The following is a 17,092-nucleotide window of genomic DNA, read 5'->3' as shown; positions in this document are numbered from 1 at the left end:
ATGGGATCCATTATTTTACCACTTCACGTAGGCCATTTGCCAACTGATACTTTGTTAACTGCAAACTGAGTTCTATTTAGTTTTTTTGGCAAGTGAGGCATATATTTCAGTGTCTGTGGAGGGGAAAAACCATTTGCTCTGTGCTTGGTCACCTTAACTATTATAAGGACCATAGATGTGACTTTTAGAGCCCCTCTACCAGTTGAAATAATACACTTTCCTGTATAGCTTTTGTAACACCATATACATAACTTGATGCAGTTACCAAGTATTGCACTTGAATTCCTTACACACCGTTACTGTGTTTTCACCCTTCTAGATGAAAACAAACCCATCTGGATGCATGCCGAAGAAAGAGAAAAATTCAAAGTAAGATGTTTGTGGCTGCGACATTAGTACACTGGTTTTTTTAGCTGGATTTAAAGTCCCCACTAACGCGTCCCTCACTGATTTAGGGGAAGCAGAAGGACGGCACATTTGGAGAGTATGGTGGCTGGTACAAAGCATGCAAAGTTGATAGGTAAGTAGATGTGTTTATGACGGGGCTCATACCCTGGGTGTAGTTACCACTATCACTTCTCATTGCGTGACGTGTTTGTGTTCTCCTTCTCTGCCGGAGGGGCCTGAAACACACTGCTTTTTCTCCCCATGTTACTTTTGTGGAGCCTCTGATCTCAGATCCTTGTCTGGGCTGCCATTTTGTTTCAAGAGGTGGACCTGCCCTGTGAGAGTATCCCCGGGCAGGAGTCTGCGAGGTGCAGGTGTATTGTGTTGCTCCTTATTTCTGCGAATCGCAGCTTCTTTTCACAGGGCATAGCTCAGAGTGCATCATTACACGCTCTAGTGCGATCAAGACTCAGAGAAATATTGTACCTCTAGCCCAGGGGTGGCCAACTCCAGTCCTCAAGGGCCACCAACAGGTCAGGTTTTAAGGATATCCCTGCTTCAGCACAGGACTGAGCCACTGATTAAGCCATCTGCACTGAAGCAGCGATATCCTTAAAGCCTGACCTGTTGGTGGCCTTTGAGGACTGGAGTTGACCATCCCTGCTCTAAGCTATTTATACAATGATCTCTTGGTATCAGTGGATTTTAAAACAAAAGGAAAAACTCTGGAGGTTATTAATTGAAACTGGAATATTGCAGATGGGGCCCTATTTCCTGCAATCTTCCATTGAGGTCAGTAGAAGTTTCCATGATGTAGTCCCCTGATCTGCACGATCGCAGCTTAGTTAATAACCCCCTGTGTGTCCAGCCCAACAGTGACCACAACACTGAAGAACCTTGGAGCACTTTACAGACGGCAAGGCAAGTTCGAAGCGGCCGAAACATTGGAGGAGGCAGCGATGAGGTCCCGTAAGCAGGCAAGTGTGAACACGTCCCTCCGCATATATTATTATACAGGTAAATGCTGCTTATGTGACAATATTGCAAGGCGTTGTTAAGTAGATGGCCAATAATGGCATGTAGTAATTGCAGCATTTTCACTCTTGAGTGAATAAGTACCAGAAATGTTACTATCATAATAGCTTCTATGGGAGACTCTGCATCACAAGAAACCTAAAACCGTAAATGAATCCCTTAATTTGTGTATTCGGCATGCTGTAAATTGTCATGTGCCTTTATAGTACCAGTGCTGTGTAGGTGTATTGTTCAGGGGCAGAAGAACCTGAAATGTATCACTTAGTAGTTTTAGTGCTATTTCTACATGACATTCATATCTAGACGATTTTTAATTATTTGGTCTACTGTTCAAGATGTGAATATGTGGTTTTTAATATACATTTCACACAGGAAAAATAAATATCTTTCGTTGTGTGACCCATTTTGAACCGATCCCTAGATGTTTTGCAGCACGCCCCAATTAATTGGAAATGTGTGGTACATTGTGGGGTATTTGGTGCTGTGCTTTTCCGGTTTGTAGGCGTTACACCAGGGGTGGCCAACTCCATACCTCAAGGGCCACCAACAGGTCAGGTCTTCGAATGAGACACCTGTGCTGAAGCAGAGATCCTGAACCTGAGCTGTTGTTGGCACTTGAAGACTGGTGTTGGCCACCCCTGTCTTACACTTACAACAAAGGTTTTATATTTTCAGTAGCTGTACAAAATAACTGGCGGCGATCTTTAAATTCCTTCACAGCGCCAGTATACATTGCTAAATCGTACTGCTCATTTTACCACTGAATGTAATGTGATTCCCATTAGGCCGCGCTTATAGTTCACGCGACGGATGACGTCACCCGTCCCTGCTAGCGAAAGTTGTAATTCGCTTTCCGGCGATGTCGCAGACGACCAGGTCTTTGATTGGTTTAGAGGCTGTCACGTGGCGACAGCCTCTGAAAAATCAAATTTGACCGGCTTCAGAAATTCGTGTCGCTCCCGTCGCGTTTACTATAAGTGCACACGACGACGGCAATACATTTGTTTTGCCGCGGCGTCGCCGGCACTATAAGCGCAGCCTTATTCACTTGCAGCAAGGTGATGTTGGCAGTCCCTTGTCCACTTTGTCTAATACACACTTCCCTCTGTTGCTGTGTCTTTCTCTGGTGACTAATGAGCTCTGTATTACAGGGTCTAGACAATGTCCACAAGCAAAGAGTGGCAGAAGTGTTAAACGACCCAGAAAGCATTGAGAAAAGGCGAAGCCGAGAGAGCCTGGATGTGGTAAAGTACGAGAGTGGCCCTGACGGAGGGGAGGAAGTGAGTATGAGCGTAGAGTGGAACGGGGTAAGTGCAGTACACAGTCTGGGAAAATAATACAGACCATATTGCTTTATAACAAAAAACTAAAATGCATTAACCTGATCCGCATGCTGTGATAATCAATAATAAGAAATCCTTTCCACAAACTTGTTGTAACCTTTGTATCTATTCTTTACTCCCTACCATCTTACAATGCTGATTGAGTGTCCTGGGTTTTGCTTTGTGGCTCCTTTCCAAAGTCTTCCCTAGTTGTAGCAAGTCATTATTTGATTATTTGGTGCGCAGGAGTGAAAACTCCAGTCCTCGAGGGCCACCACCAGGTCAGGTTTGCAGGATATCCCTGCTTCAGCACAAGTAAAGCCACCTGTGCTTTAGCAGATATATCCTGAAAACCTGGCCTGTTAGTGGCCCCTGAAGACTGGAGTTGAGCACCCCTGATTTTAGAGCATTTATAGCAATATTTTAGTTTGGTTTGCGCTCATACCTTTTTTGTATTTCAATTCATAGACACAATGTATTTTATAGGTGTCACTGCTAATATAATCTCCTAGATCTTCCATGTGTTTTGTGGTAGTTAATTCCATGTTTTCTTTATGGATGCTAGCTTCCTGGCCAGTGTACATTTTGTCTTAGTGGCCCAGTTATATCAACTATACGTCTGTCATTTCTCTGATATAATCCTCATTTCTATCCTGTGCCTTCACTTTAAGGTGCCGTACCCCAAGCTCTATTTAGGAATACACTTTTTTTTAATGTAACCGCTATCTAGCATTTTAAAGTGGTCTGTGGTGAATAATTTCACACTTGTGCTGTAGCCACTGCACCTATTTGGTTCTAAATCTGCAAATTCTTTAAATGCTGATTAAAAAACAACAAAACGCGAGTGATTGAATTTTTGGGGAACGGCACTTTTAAATATTATTTTCATTGTGACATTTTTCTCTAACTTCTTAGATGTTTCTAGAGAACACATTTTAGAATTGAAGGTTGGCATTGCTCTTTGTGCCAAGACAATCAATCAGCATCTGTTATGGCTTAACGCAATTTTCCTATAATGTGTCTTGAAAATGAAAAGCACAGGAATCTCCCTGATTATTATGATCTGCTGATTTTGAGCTGTGTACTGTACTCTTCCCTTTATTTCCTGCATGTTGTGGCGTATTGAACCTTTACTTTACCATTGTTTGAAAGCAGAGAGGAGTCTTTTTTTTTTTTTTTTTTGAGTAGGTTTTTGTGATTAAACATAAGACAGTATTTCTAGGTCGGCGATCTAAGCTATAAATAATAAATAAAATTAATAATAAAACCAAAAGTACTCGTGAAATAAACCCCACGTTGTCAGGTTTTTACCTTAATCTTTGCTTTATGGTTTCAGCTCACAGGATGACTTTTTAATATCATATTCTAATGTTAAGCTAGGAAAAGTACCACATACCATATACTATTATTTCACTTAAATTTGTTTGACCCTAATATCATCCTTTATAAACTTTATGTTCTATTTATATTCCATTATTCAGGTTTTTTGTTGTGTTTTTTTTCATGGCTAGAGGGGTCACAAGCGATGCAGATCAGTACGCCCTCTAGTGGTGCAGCTGAGCACTTCTGCGTGTGTGACTACCTCTGCACGCCGAGCGCATGTGTGTGCGTGTGTCTACCTCTGCATGGATCTTGCTGTAATGTTTGTTTTGCTCTCTTGGTAGTGGTGTTCAGAAATAGTTCACTAGGTGACCTTTTTTTTTTTTTTATATCAGTACACGTGTCACGACATTAAATGAGGTTTTACACACAGGACATTAAAGTCTTAGTTTAGATTTGACGTTGTGATATCTTTTTTAATGGACCAACTGAAAAGAGTTCTTCATAGACGACCCGGGGTGTGCAGAACGTTGATGATTTCACAGGTCTCTTCATAAAAATGTACATATGTAGGAGGCTTTGAGATTGAGCACTTTGATCTATGAAGATTAATTTTCCTGGTCAATTAAAAGATATCACACTAACAAATCAATATTTAAACTTAAATTACTATTTCCAGGTATGGTAACTACATTGAAATAGGGATATGTTGATGTATATTTTGTGTCTTCTCCATCGTCAGTTTTATGGTCACTGCATGATTTCAGGCCTCGAGCAAAGGAAGTGCATGCAGGCTTCATGTGACACCTTCTGTTAGCTTGTTCATATCGTGGTGTTTGTGTGTTACTGCTGCAGTGCCTCCACTTATAACAGCAACTCTGAGTGTCAGGAAATGTACTCGTAAGCAGTGGCGTGAAATCTGGACCTAACTTGCACTTTTGGAAAAACCGCGCCAAGAAAATCCTGTGGGGTGTATATATAGCCTGTAGTAAATCCTGTGGGGTGTATATATAGCCTGTAGTAAATCCTGTGGGGTGTATATATAGCCTGTAGTAAATCCTGTGGGGTGTATATATAGCCTGTAGTAAATCCTGTGGGGTGTATATATATATATATATATATATAGCCTGTAGTAAATCCTGTGGGGTGTATATATAGCCTGTAGTAAATCCTGTGGGGTGTGTATATATAGCCTGTAGTAAATCCTGTGGGGTGTATATATAGCCTGTAGTAAATCCTGCTTCTATTGTTTTTATCTCAAGAAAAATCAAGGCTTCAGCAGACTAATAGCAGAGGGGATACATATATAATATAGTATATCCTATAACCCTTCTGGAGAATAGGGGTCTTGGGTTACTCATTTACCTGGAACAGTACATTAAAAATAGCAGAAAGCCACTATCCATTTCCAAATCGGTAAAATAAAAAATTGCTACTTTAATGCATTCGGACATTATTTGCACCCGAAAACTGCCCATCATTACAAGTTGGGTGCCCCAATATAGCTGTTATAACTGGCTGCACAGTATACTTTATATGCATCATTTAGCGGACTGCGTGTCTTTCCTAACATCACTTTCTCCTTTGTAGTCTGTTAAGCTCTAAAAGTAGATAATACATTTTAGTGCAATCTTTTTATCTGCCAAGGCATTTCCTTAAAGATTGTTGGGACAGAAGTTAAAGCTTTTCTTGATCATCGCCAATACTTATTTTATTTATTCCTCTCCCCCCCCCCCTCCACCATCTCATAGAAGGATTCTAGTCGAGGACTAATTTTGCCATGCGACCTAGAAATACTGTAAATCAGAGCTGTTCGAAACTGCAGACTATATTTTCCCAACAGTTTCATCGAGATTTCTCTCTTTCTCTCTCCGTTTCTATCCGACAGGCCTAGATGCCTTGTGTGATTCTAATTCTGCATGACGGGTGTGCACCATCTTCAAGCTTTAACTTCTCTCTCCAGTACTGACTGCTGTGCTCTATCTACTCATTTTAGAAATCTTGTCCAAGCTGCCATGCACTTCCTTGTAAATTGACCATTTCTTCAGTGCTGCTGCCTCTTTCCTGACATTTTTTTTTCTTAATACTGTACATCTGTAGCTTTGCCAAACTGTAATCTAGTTATAAAGAAATGTAATCTGATCAGGCAATGTGTTAATATGTATTATGTCACTAAAAGCGTAGGAAAGAACTTCCACACTGGTTGTTTTCTATGGAGAGTAGATAATATCACAAGGTCCAAAATGGCATGATGGGGACCCCAACACAGAAAACTTACACTATAGAAGTAAGGCATGTGCTACAAGCGCTTGAAACTACTGCCGGAGACCCATAACTTGGTTAACATCAATATGGATCTATGGATATCTCCAATTATGTTTAATCTGAGTTAGAGCTATATCAGTCTTAGTGTGACTTTTTGGCAATTGTGCTTCTACTAATCTTTCAGTGTGTTGGTGATTTGTGTATATGTCTTTCTAACTTCTAATAAACGTTCTCCAACTGACCTGTATTTGTCTCTTGTCTGCTTGGTAAAACCTTTCACCTTGTGTTACACTGATGAAATGACTGGACAATAGGTATCAACCACTTTTTCTGGTTAATTAACAAAATTGCTTGTTTTTTTATTGTCTTTACATTTTAATTTTGCTGCGGTTCTTTGTGGAAGGTATAACAATAACAATTTGACCCCTGCTCGACCTTTGGCCTGCAGTACCTTGCTTTACAGCGAATTGCAGGCCATTCACATGGGGTTATTGGCATTCTGACTAAGTACATACATTGAATGGAAATGATTCTTTACCAGCCCACATTGAAGAAATTTAAACACAGCCTACTATCTGATCCCAGACTGAATAAAATAAATCTAATAAACAGTATTAGACAGCACACAAAACTCTGTATAAAGTGAAATAATAGGTGCAAGACGGGAACAAGGAGGACCCGGATTCCTCCCAAATAATCAATAAACCACAAATGTTGCCAGCACTCAAACGGAAAGAACAGATAGTAAATGGATCCGCCAAAAGTAAGTATTTAATGGTACACGAATGATGCAAAAAATAGTCAAACAAAGGCCAAAAAAGTAAGCACTATGTGCCAGGGCAAGGACAAGGACAGGGAAGGGAGAGGGGAGAGGGAAAGAAAAGGGAAAACACGGGGAGTTAAAAGTCCAGGGCAAGGGGGGCAATGTCACGTTTCGGGGTATAGGAACCCCTTCTACAGGCCCGTTCCCAGGTAGACAGTAGTCACATTGTACTTCCCTAAACCCTGCAACAATGTCCCTGGGAGACACAGTGACCAGCTATCACTGAATATCCCAACAGAATGAAGGTAGGCTGTGAGGCACAGGACTCAGACCAACTAACCCTAAGTGAGTAACAGGGAAACTGGATGATAAGGGTCTGAACCTAAAAGGAATATATCAACACTATAAAGGCTATCTAAGTAGCAGTGGAGTTAGCTGGCAAAGCAGGGTGCTAAAGGGTTAATGCCCCACGCTGGAGAGCTTTGAGTCCATTAAATGCAGGAAATGTCCAATGGCAAAAAACATGTCGTGGCAGCAAACTCCTCCTCCAGCTGGGCTGCCTGCACCAGGAGGAGCTTGCTGCCACAACCTGTTTTTTGCCATTGGACATTTCCTGCATTTACTGGACTCAAAGCTCTTTAGGGAAGTACCAGGTGACTACGGTCTACCTGGCAACGGGCCTGTAGAAGCAGTTCCTATACCCCGAAACGTGACGTTGCCCCCCTTGCCCTGGACTGTTAACTCCCCGTGTTTTCCCTTTTCTTTCCCTCTCCCTTCTCCCCTTCCCTGTCCTTGTCCTTGCCCTAGCACATAGTGCTTACTTTTTTGGTTTTTGTTTGACCATTTTTTGCATCATTCGTGTACCATTAAATACTTACTTTTGGCGGATCCATTTACTATCTGTTCTTTCCGTTTGAGTGCTGGGAACATTTGTGGTTTATAAAATAAATTTAATGTTTCAATGTGAAATCCATGACACTAGTATATGATGTAGTGTCTGCAGCTCTCCAGAGTTAACTTATTAGGTAATTATTTCAGAGGGTAAGAAGATATTTTGGTATTCTTTCTCCAGTGGTTTTATCAAATTGTATTTGAGCTATTGTAGTCACGGTCCCATTTATAGCAGCAATCCATGATATCGGGGGCTCCTTCAGAGCTGAACCGCAGTATTTTCAGCTTTGGCAAAGCCGTTCCCTACAATACTTACTAGTGTTCTCCCAGGGCATATAAATGGCTATCCAATAGAAAGCTACAACAGATTTGATTTGCTGTTTAGAATTCCCTGGAAGGAGCACAGACACCAGTAACACTTGTAAGTGTAAAGCAGGGGTCCCCGGAGCTGAAAATAACACCCCCACCCCCTGGTTCTCATACAGTAAAAAAGCAATGGGTAAAGAAAAAGAGCAGCCTGGATTTCCGCTTTAATAACACATACAATGCTCGTAATATAAGAACTTTCATATAGCGCTTTTCTGCTAATGTTAATGCACAATCCCTGTCTCGGCGGACTTGCAATCTGTCACAGGGAAATGGTGACTTGTCCAAGGTCACAAGGAGTTGCGATGGGGATATAGATTCCCCTGCTTCAGTCAGTGCCATTGTATGCTGAGTCTGTGCCTTGACTCGTTCAGCCCCATATAATACATATACACCTTTACGCAGAGGTTAAACTTTTGAAAAACAGAGTGAATGGTATGATTTTAAATGAACCAATTAACAAAAGTGTTAACCAGAAACAATACAGCTGGTAAATTAGGTTCCGGTTAATGTTCATCATTTCCCTTCTTGGTAAGGTAAATGGATGTGGTACATTTTCAATAAATTCAGTTGGTTAAAAGGGTGATGTGAGACTCCTGACTTTAAGCAAGCATCACCTACACAAGGCTTGGAATTGAAAGATACCTTCTTATACATTTAAAGCTGCAGTTCAAGCAGTATCCTTTTATAAATCAGTTCTGTACTATGAGAAAATACTTGTAGCATTTTTTTTTTAAAATAAATAAGCTTTTTAAAGACTTAATGTATTCTAATGTAACAAGCAATTTTGTTTCTATAGCAACCATTTACAAAGTCCCATCCCCTTCGTCTTCTGAGACAGGCTCTGGCCACACCCCTTTTTCCCCTCTACCAATTGTATCTAGTGCCTGTCTGGTCACATGATCTTCCACACAGACCCTTGCATCTTGGGTATTCTTCTGCAGCACTAACAGTGATTTATAGAACTCCCAAGCCGAATCATTGCCGACCGATCGGCAACTTAGCTAATCACTTGTCAGTGTGGGATTGTATTGATGCATTAATTTTTTTAATTTTTTTTTTAAACGGCAGCTTGAACTGCAGCTTTAAGATACATTTTCTCGTACAGGAAAAAGACTTTCTAGTTATAGGGGTCCAAAGAGTGGGATAAAAAATGAATTTTTCATTTACAATGTCAATGTAGGTTTTAAACCTTCTTTCTTATTTAAAGTTGTGTGTCCAATATAACTGGCATTGAATATTGTTTATATTTAGTATTGTCTCACGTATCTGTATGTATGTGCGGGGCAAGTGCATTTTGCCCGCTGTCGAGTGTTACCGGTGGCGGGGTGCTGCGACGTCTCCCGGCATTCTTCTGGGTCTCTCCATCAAACTTCAGTGTCTCCCCCTGCAGCTTGTGTGAAAATGGCTGTCTGGTGTCAAATGACGCCGAATTGCCATAACAACAGGATGCTACGCGGCGTTGTGTAGCGCCATTTTCGCAGGAGAATGCTGAGACGCTGCAGCCCCCTGCCGCCTGAAAGGGGAGGGAGGGGGGTTACTTAAGACACTATTTTTTTTTTTTTTTTTATAAATGTTCTGGTTGGTGTGGTCTTGCCAGAGGAACACAGGTTTATCTTAAATAACAACTGCATTTTCATGCCTGTTAACCTTTTTTGTAGGATGGCACTGGATCTTTAAAGCGCAGTGGTTCCTTTAGCAAGCTCCGTGCTTCCATTAGACGCAGCAGTGAGAAGCTGGTTAGGAAGCTGAAAGGAGGAAGTTCACGAGATGGTGAACCAAAGAATCCTGGGTAATTATCAGTATTGGTCTTCTCCCAGCTGTGTGCCTTTGTAGCCTAGCACTGTGCAGGAGAAGTCAGAGGAATTGACTTGAGTCTTTGTGATGTACAGTATGTATACCGGTAAGCCAGATGGTCCTACTTTTTAAGAGCGTGCACTTTGGGATTCTACTGGACCTCTGACTCACTGATCTATTTTATACAAAGTTTCCAAAATATGCAGCGATTCGTATAGAACCCACTAGAAGTTTAGTTTTTCTGTTACCATAATAGCAGCAGAAAGTGCTATTTTACGAATGCTACTGACTTGAATAGAGCACTTCTGTGGCAGGTAACTGAATGTTCATTGAAATGGTGTATATATGAAATGGTCAGTGCATGTGAACAGTGTATATAGATTTATACTTGCATAGGGGTGGCATGTGGGGAAAAAGAAAATCTGTGAATGTAATTATCTTTATTTTCTTTTTGGAGATCTATTGTAAATAATTTGTATATATTGTAATTTTATTAAGTAGCATATCAGGGAGGTAATGTAGATTATGCTATTTGATGGTTTCATTCTATGGGTCCAAATGAAAATTATTCTCATAGTTGCAACTAATAGTTTGACTACTTTATGACCTGTGTAATAATTGTATCCACTGCTGGCTTCCTTCTCTACGGCAACCCACAGAACAAAGTCTATTTTAGCTTTAGAGATATTACAGCTGTTGTACAAAAGTAAAAAAAGTACTTCAAGAATGCAAAATTGAAATGGAAAAAATGCTGAACATAGCAATCGCTGTTTTTAACCCGAACCGGGAACCTTCCTTGTTACTAGTAAAACATTCACATTGGTCACCAATAGAAATCACCAGTGTGATCTCACGCTGGCTGGAGCAATTCCTGACCTGCGGTCATTGTGTCAAACGAGCAGATTTTTTTGCCTTGATACTGTCAGGGTGGCTTTCCAGGGGTTGGGAACTGCGGAGCATCCCCAACGTCCTTCCCGGTTCCAGTTAGAAAAAAAATTAATTGAACAGCGTAGATGGCTTCTTTAAATTGATATTTTGCTTTGAATGCAGGGGTGCCCAACTCCAGTCCTCAAGGGCCACAAAGAGGACAGGTTTTCAGGATCTCTGCTTCAGCACAGGTGGCTCAGTCCAAGACAGCCACCTGTACTGAAGCAGGGATATCCCGAAAACATGACTTTTGTTGGTGGCCCTTAAAGTCTGGAGTTGGCCACCCCTGCTCTAATGCATTCAGGTGTTTCTACATTTTGTGCAGTTACCACAATGAAAAGCCTAACATAAAATGCATTGTATAAGTGGCTTGAACAGGTTTTGTAAAATATACCACCTAAAATGTATCTGATTCTGAGGATACAAATTCTCTGAAATATATCATTTGTAAATGTACATTGGATAATACAGTGCAATAACAGAAGCAGTTGGTGGTTTCCCTAATAAAAGTTAATCTACTTGAATTGTAATGATCCTATGCATGACCTTTAGGCATTGGTACATACATTTTTTTTTTTTAATTCTCCCTGATTAGATTTTGTTTTCTTAATGTCTCTAAATAAGAATTAAACCAGATTTTATGCCAACGGGGACCGCATAATGTTGGAGACCAATACAATGGATGCACAACATGTGATCATGATTTTGGGTTGTATATAATTACACGTGATGTTACAGTAAATACCGGCTTATATTACTTTCTCAAATGTAAGCAAAGAAGGGTGGGGGGCCGTGTTGGTCCTTTCCTTCCATGTAGTGAGGGAGAGGGAGTACGTGGTATAACTACCTACTTGTTGGTCCAATAAAAAAGGTCTGTTACAAGCCTTAGAACCTCTCAGGGTCCTTCATCAGGTTTAATGCTTGTAACATAACTACTTGTTGGTCCAATAAAAAGGTACGTTACAAGCTTTCGAACCTTTCGGTGTTCTTCATCGGGTTTCCTGGTGAATGAACCTGAGAAGTTCTATGGCTTGTAACGTACCTTTTTATTGGACTAACAAGTAGTTATGTTACAAGCCGTAGAACTTCTCAGGGTACTTCATCAGGAGGCCGATGAAGAATACAGACAAATTCGAAAGCTTATAACGTACCTTTTTATTGAACCAACAAGTCGTTGTTACAAGCATTAACCTGATGAAGGACCCTGAGAGGTTCTAAGGCTTGTAACATACCTTTTATCAGACCAACAAGTAGTTATACCACCCACTCCCTCGCTCTCCTTCGTTACTACATTTCTCAAATGTAACAGTTTTGTTTTTTTTTGTTACAATTAAAAACTGGAGTTGTGTAACAGGTTTTAATTTATATATAAACATAAGCCTACCACCATGTAATCCAGTTTTAAAAGCTCTGACCACTATGAATTGGCTTCTCAAATCATGCAGCCGGTATGAAATGTTTAACTTTTGAATTCGGAAATGAAAGCCTCATCCCGTCTCGCACTGAAGTGGGTTAGCGAATTCGTTTTACCTTGGTTTTTAGATCTTGCTTTTGTTTTTAATACATTAATGTATATTTTACTTTTTTGCTGAGCAAAATACCAGTTAGTCTAGAAAGGCTTTAAATAAGCCCAGTTACCATATTCTGAATTTTTGTAATGTATATAAATAAATGGATTAAGAGGTTTAAACATGATTCATTGTTTTTTTTTTCTTTGTTCTAAATGTTAGTTTATGTAATAAATAACACATATATAATGTTGAATAAAGTGCAGGTTTGATAATGTAGGCTTGGCCTAATTTGATTGTTTTCAATTTAACCGTGTAATGGATTTGTTGCTAACCCGTGTTGTATATGCTTTAAGATCGTAGATCAGGAGTGGCCAACTCCATTCCAAGGGCCACCAACAGGTCAGGTTTTAAAGATATCCCTGCTTTAGCAAATGTGGCTGAGCCACATGTGCTGAAGCAGGGATAACTTTAAAACCTGGCCTGTTGGTGGCCCCTGAGGACTGGAGTTGGCCATCCCTGTCAAACCATCCTCCCTGCCGTTCTCGTACTAATGCAGACTTATTTATAAACTCTCTTGTTCTGCCATATGTGTTCTCACCGCTTTCCAGCTCTAATCCTAACCAGCATGTGAGTGACATACACAAGCTGTATGTTTATAGCCAAGTACACTATACATGTGGTATACAGCGCCTTTCTAGTTTTTGTTAACCATGAGACCACATCAATCAGACACTATGGAACTCACTCCACTTCCACAGACTGGCTGCTTTTTTTTTTTTTTTTTAATGTCCATTAATTAAAGGAAACCATTGAATCCAAAATTCTCTCTAGTACTACAACAATTTATTTGTAAAGAAATGTGATGAAAAAATCTGAAATATGCTTTTCGCTGGGAAACAACTGTCAGTATATGTGGTTCCCTTCTTTTAATGTCAAATATTACAAATTATATTTAGATTATAAGAAACGAGTTTGCATCTCTTGAATATCTGGATATCAAGAATATTAATCATTGGTAATGTTTATGGGCATATAATGTATAAGCCTTAATTATATTCAACATAATGCTAGATATGCTTGTGCAGCTGTCTTGTATGTTGGTACATCAAAAAGCATAGCAAAATACAATCTATATTTAGCATACATAATTTTAGATTTGGGCACTTGGCTTGATTTTTACTTTTATAAAGTAGAAATTCACTTCATGTCAAGTACCTTTATGGAAGATAACCAGCCATAAACTTATTACGAAACACATATTCAAATTTTACATTAGATACCAAGCACACTTTTTTAAAAAAAAAATCTTAACCTTTTGCTTCTCCGTACATGGCAAGGAACACATCGCTGCATTAATCTTTTGTATACCTGTGTGTTCAGAACGTAGTTTCCAGTGATTCTCATTGGTTTATCCTTGCATGTTCACTATCCTGGTTGCAGCATGAAGCGTGCCTGTTCTCTGAATGTACTTAACACGGGTGGCAAGGCTACTGAAGATCACTTTCAAGTAAGAAGCCCTATCATGTTCTTACACCATCACATAGCACTAGTGTGTGGGCTGAAGATTAAAGGTGTTTTATAAAGATGCAGTTACAATGTGGAGCTGTATTTGGTCAAATGTGTTGTATATGGGATTGAACACTCCCATGCATTGGCTTGATCCACATAGAATCCATACAGCAGGGCCAAGAGCACCCCTCCCCCCCCCCCCCGGTCAGGTTTTAAGGATATCCCTGCTTCAGCACAGGTGGCTGTCAAAGATTGAGCAACCTGTGCAGAAGCTGGAGTTGCTGTAATCTGACCTGTTGGGGGATGGGAGGGGTCTTGAGGACTGGAGTTGAGAACCCCTGCCATAATGTTTAATCCTTTGCTGCTCAAGAAGCCAGTAATGCACAGCTTTAATGCGATGCAGATCATTCTAGTGGTGAAGGGGTTACCCGAAGCAAGTGTACAAGTTTGTACTGCTTGTAAGATAGTTGGAATAGCAATTCATTGTGCTTATGTGGTACATGTTCTCTGCACTTACTAACACAATCACTCAAACTAACCTGCATTAATTTAATCTTCTGACTGCTTTAAATATTACGTGTCAACTGTTACTGTTATGTGTTCACACAGTATTAGTAATGGATTTGATAAGAAAGGCAAATCTAAATATCCTGCTGAATTAGATGCTGCATTTACCAAATCCATGTAGTGCTGCTGCCCGGGCCTGTAAAGAACTGCAGAGTTCATTGCAACATAGGCTAAATTCTCATTACCAGGTGTACTACCCACACCATACAAATTAACATACTGAACTGTATAATGATGCAGAGTATCTAACGTTCAATCCCTCAAATGCCATTCTAGGAAAATGTTTTAACTCCAAGTAGTGGATTTCTTATTTAGTTATTCCCAAATCCTTGCAACAAAGGATATAAAGCAGACGAATCTTAAAGGTTACAACTGTGTAGCCAGATTCAGTAGTGCTCTTTTCGGATGTCCATTTAGTGGGACGAAAGTGGGTGGAGTCAAACTGTTGCTTTCATCTAATACAGGGGTGGGCAACTCCAGGCCTCAAGCGACACCAACAGGCCAGGTTTCCAGGATATCCCTGCTGAAGCAGGGATATCCTGGAAACCTGACCTGTTGACCCTGCAGTTGGCCACCCCTGATCTAATAAAACATTTTGAATAAATGACGTTCTTTTATAGGGGGATGTATAAATCTTGTGCAACAAGATTGTAACTTGTTTTTTTTTTTTTTTTTCCACTTTTTATACAGGAGCGAAATAATTGTCTGACAGACTCAAGAAGTCTGAGTGCTAGTCACACTGACTTGGCGCATTAAGGTTCATGCACAGAAGCTAGCTAGAATTCCTTTGAATGAAGACGCACTGAGACAGTCAAAGCATTGGTTCCTCGCCACTCTGTATAAGGACCTTGTGTTTGATAAGAATGCTATTTTTACTTTTCTAAAAAAAATAGATTTTTAAATTAGTGTAATAAGAAATTTTCTTTTAAAAGGAACATTTTATTTATAGGTGTGTATGTATATATATTAATTGCTTATTGCACTCTTGTCAGTAGAAATCTATATTAATGTGCAGTTAAAATACTTTGGTCACTGTCACAGCAGCCAAACCAATACAAAGAAAATCTACAAAATCCACACAGGGAAAATGTCCTTAAGAAATTAATCTTGGAGACCATGTGGCAAAGATGTGTTATAAAAAATGTAATTACTTGTGGCTATACTAAAGTAAGTTGTCCAAGATAAAAATGTGGATACTGTCCATAAGCATGGAATCATTTAGTAAATTATCATCTTGGCAAACCTCACCATTTAGTCCGTAATCATGAACGGTAAAGCGGAAATGTTCGTTTAACCTTTTCAGTGCTGGAGGGAATGTAACACTGTCAGCTGACAGATTAAATATTAAACTGAATTTGGCAGAGGTATTTACTGTACTTGTCTCAGAAGCTACACAAAATGTGCTTTCAGTTATCTAAAAATGTAGTACATATTTCTAAGCTTTATCCTAAACTTGCCATGATCAATCTCCAAAAATGGCTAACAACAACTTTAAGAGGGTTGTGGGAATCTTTTCAGAATTTGCATCTCTAGCAGTGAAGGGGTTAACACTAACACATGCTTAGCAAATATCAGATGCTGCTAATATATACAAGTGGTTTTTAGTAGTTTGTATAGTGAGTTCCAATATCACAACTGCACAAATCATTATTCAGAGAACTTAAGTCACCACACGTTACATTATCATGTTTTACATTTAATATACCAGTCTTGTAAAGTTTCCAGCTTTGTTACATCCTCAGACTTCTTTCTGGAAACTGAAACAATATATGGTATGCTTTATAGTTTGGCAGATTCTGTGCATTGAATAACTGTTACAACAGCAGGAACTAGAAATGTTTCAAATATTTAAAAATGTTTGTAAATGGGTCTTACTCAAATTGTAAATAGTACCTGGGGTACTATACCTAATGAATGTATCATTTGTATTGTAAAGTTGTTAGATTGCAATCACTATTCTATATAAATGTCGGGATGACTTTTAGCCTATGAAGACATTACATGACACCATGATGAGCACGTTGATTCAAGGCCCCTCTGATAACACACGGGATCATTTTACTGTGGAGCACAGAACATAAGGGCTGTTTATTAATGTACATAGGACTGTCACATTGTGTAACTCAGTGTTGTCTTCGTACAGTAGGCAGTGTATTTGACTTAATGTACATGTTGCTATGTTTGGGCTTCTGTTTGAATTAATCATGTTGATCCAGTGAGGCAAGAAACAGCTCTGCAGGCAGTTGGCCCAGAATTGTTTTTAGTGATCACTGATATCTGGACCTTGGACTATTATAGGTCATGTCCAATACCTGCAGATTCTTACATCTATCTAGGGGGGGGGGGGGGGGGGGGGAGAGAAAAAGGAGAGAAGGGAGGGGGGGGGGGGAGAGAAAAAGAAGAGAGAAGGGAGGGGGGGGGGGGGGGAAGAA

At 39.9% G+C, this 17,092-nt stretch overlaps 1 protein-coding gene across 7 annotated transcripts in view; it reads left to right on the top strand.

Annotated features, from left to right (window-relative positions):
* The window catches only part of KLC1 (kinesin light chain 1), a 33,764-nt gene extending 16,763 nt beyond the window's left edge, over positions 1-17,001 (top strand). For 2 of the 7 annotated variants that reach the window (XM_075614979.1, XM_075614980.1), the window contains exons 10-16: positions 320-369; positions 456-520; positions 1,256-1,364; positions 2,574-2,729; positions 10,011-10,141; positions 14,025-14,091; positions 15,351-17,001. In XM_075614979.1, coding sequence (XP_075471094.1) covers positions 320-369; positions 456-520; positions 1,256-1,364; positions 2,574-2,729; positions 10,011-10,141; positions 14,025-14,091; positions 15,351-15,416 — 644 coding nt within the window. In that variant the 3' untranslated portion in view covers positions 15,417-17,001. Of the gene's footprint in view, positions 1-319; positions 370-455; positions 521-1,255; positions 1,365-2,573; positions 2,730-5,952; positions 6,571-10,010; positions 10,142-14,024; positions 14,092-15,350 lie in introns of those variants that run through there. The other 5 variants (XM_075614981.1, XM_075614983.1, XM_075614982.1 and 2 more) reach the window with 5 other exon arrangements.
* The last annotated feature ends 91 nt before the right edge of the window (positions 17,002-17,092 follow it).

The sequence above is a fragment of the Ascaphus truei genome, chromosome 9 (genome assembly GCF_040206685.1).
Source record: "Ascaphus truei isolate aAscTru1 chromosome 9, aAscTru1.hap1, whole genome shotgun sequence".
NCBI lineage: Eukaryota > Metazoa > Chordata > Amphibia > Anura > Ascaphidae > Ascaphus > Ascaphus truei.
This window is presented reverse-complemented; position numbering and strand designations above follow the sequence as displayed.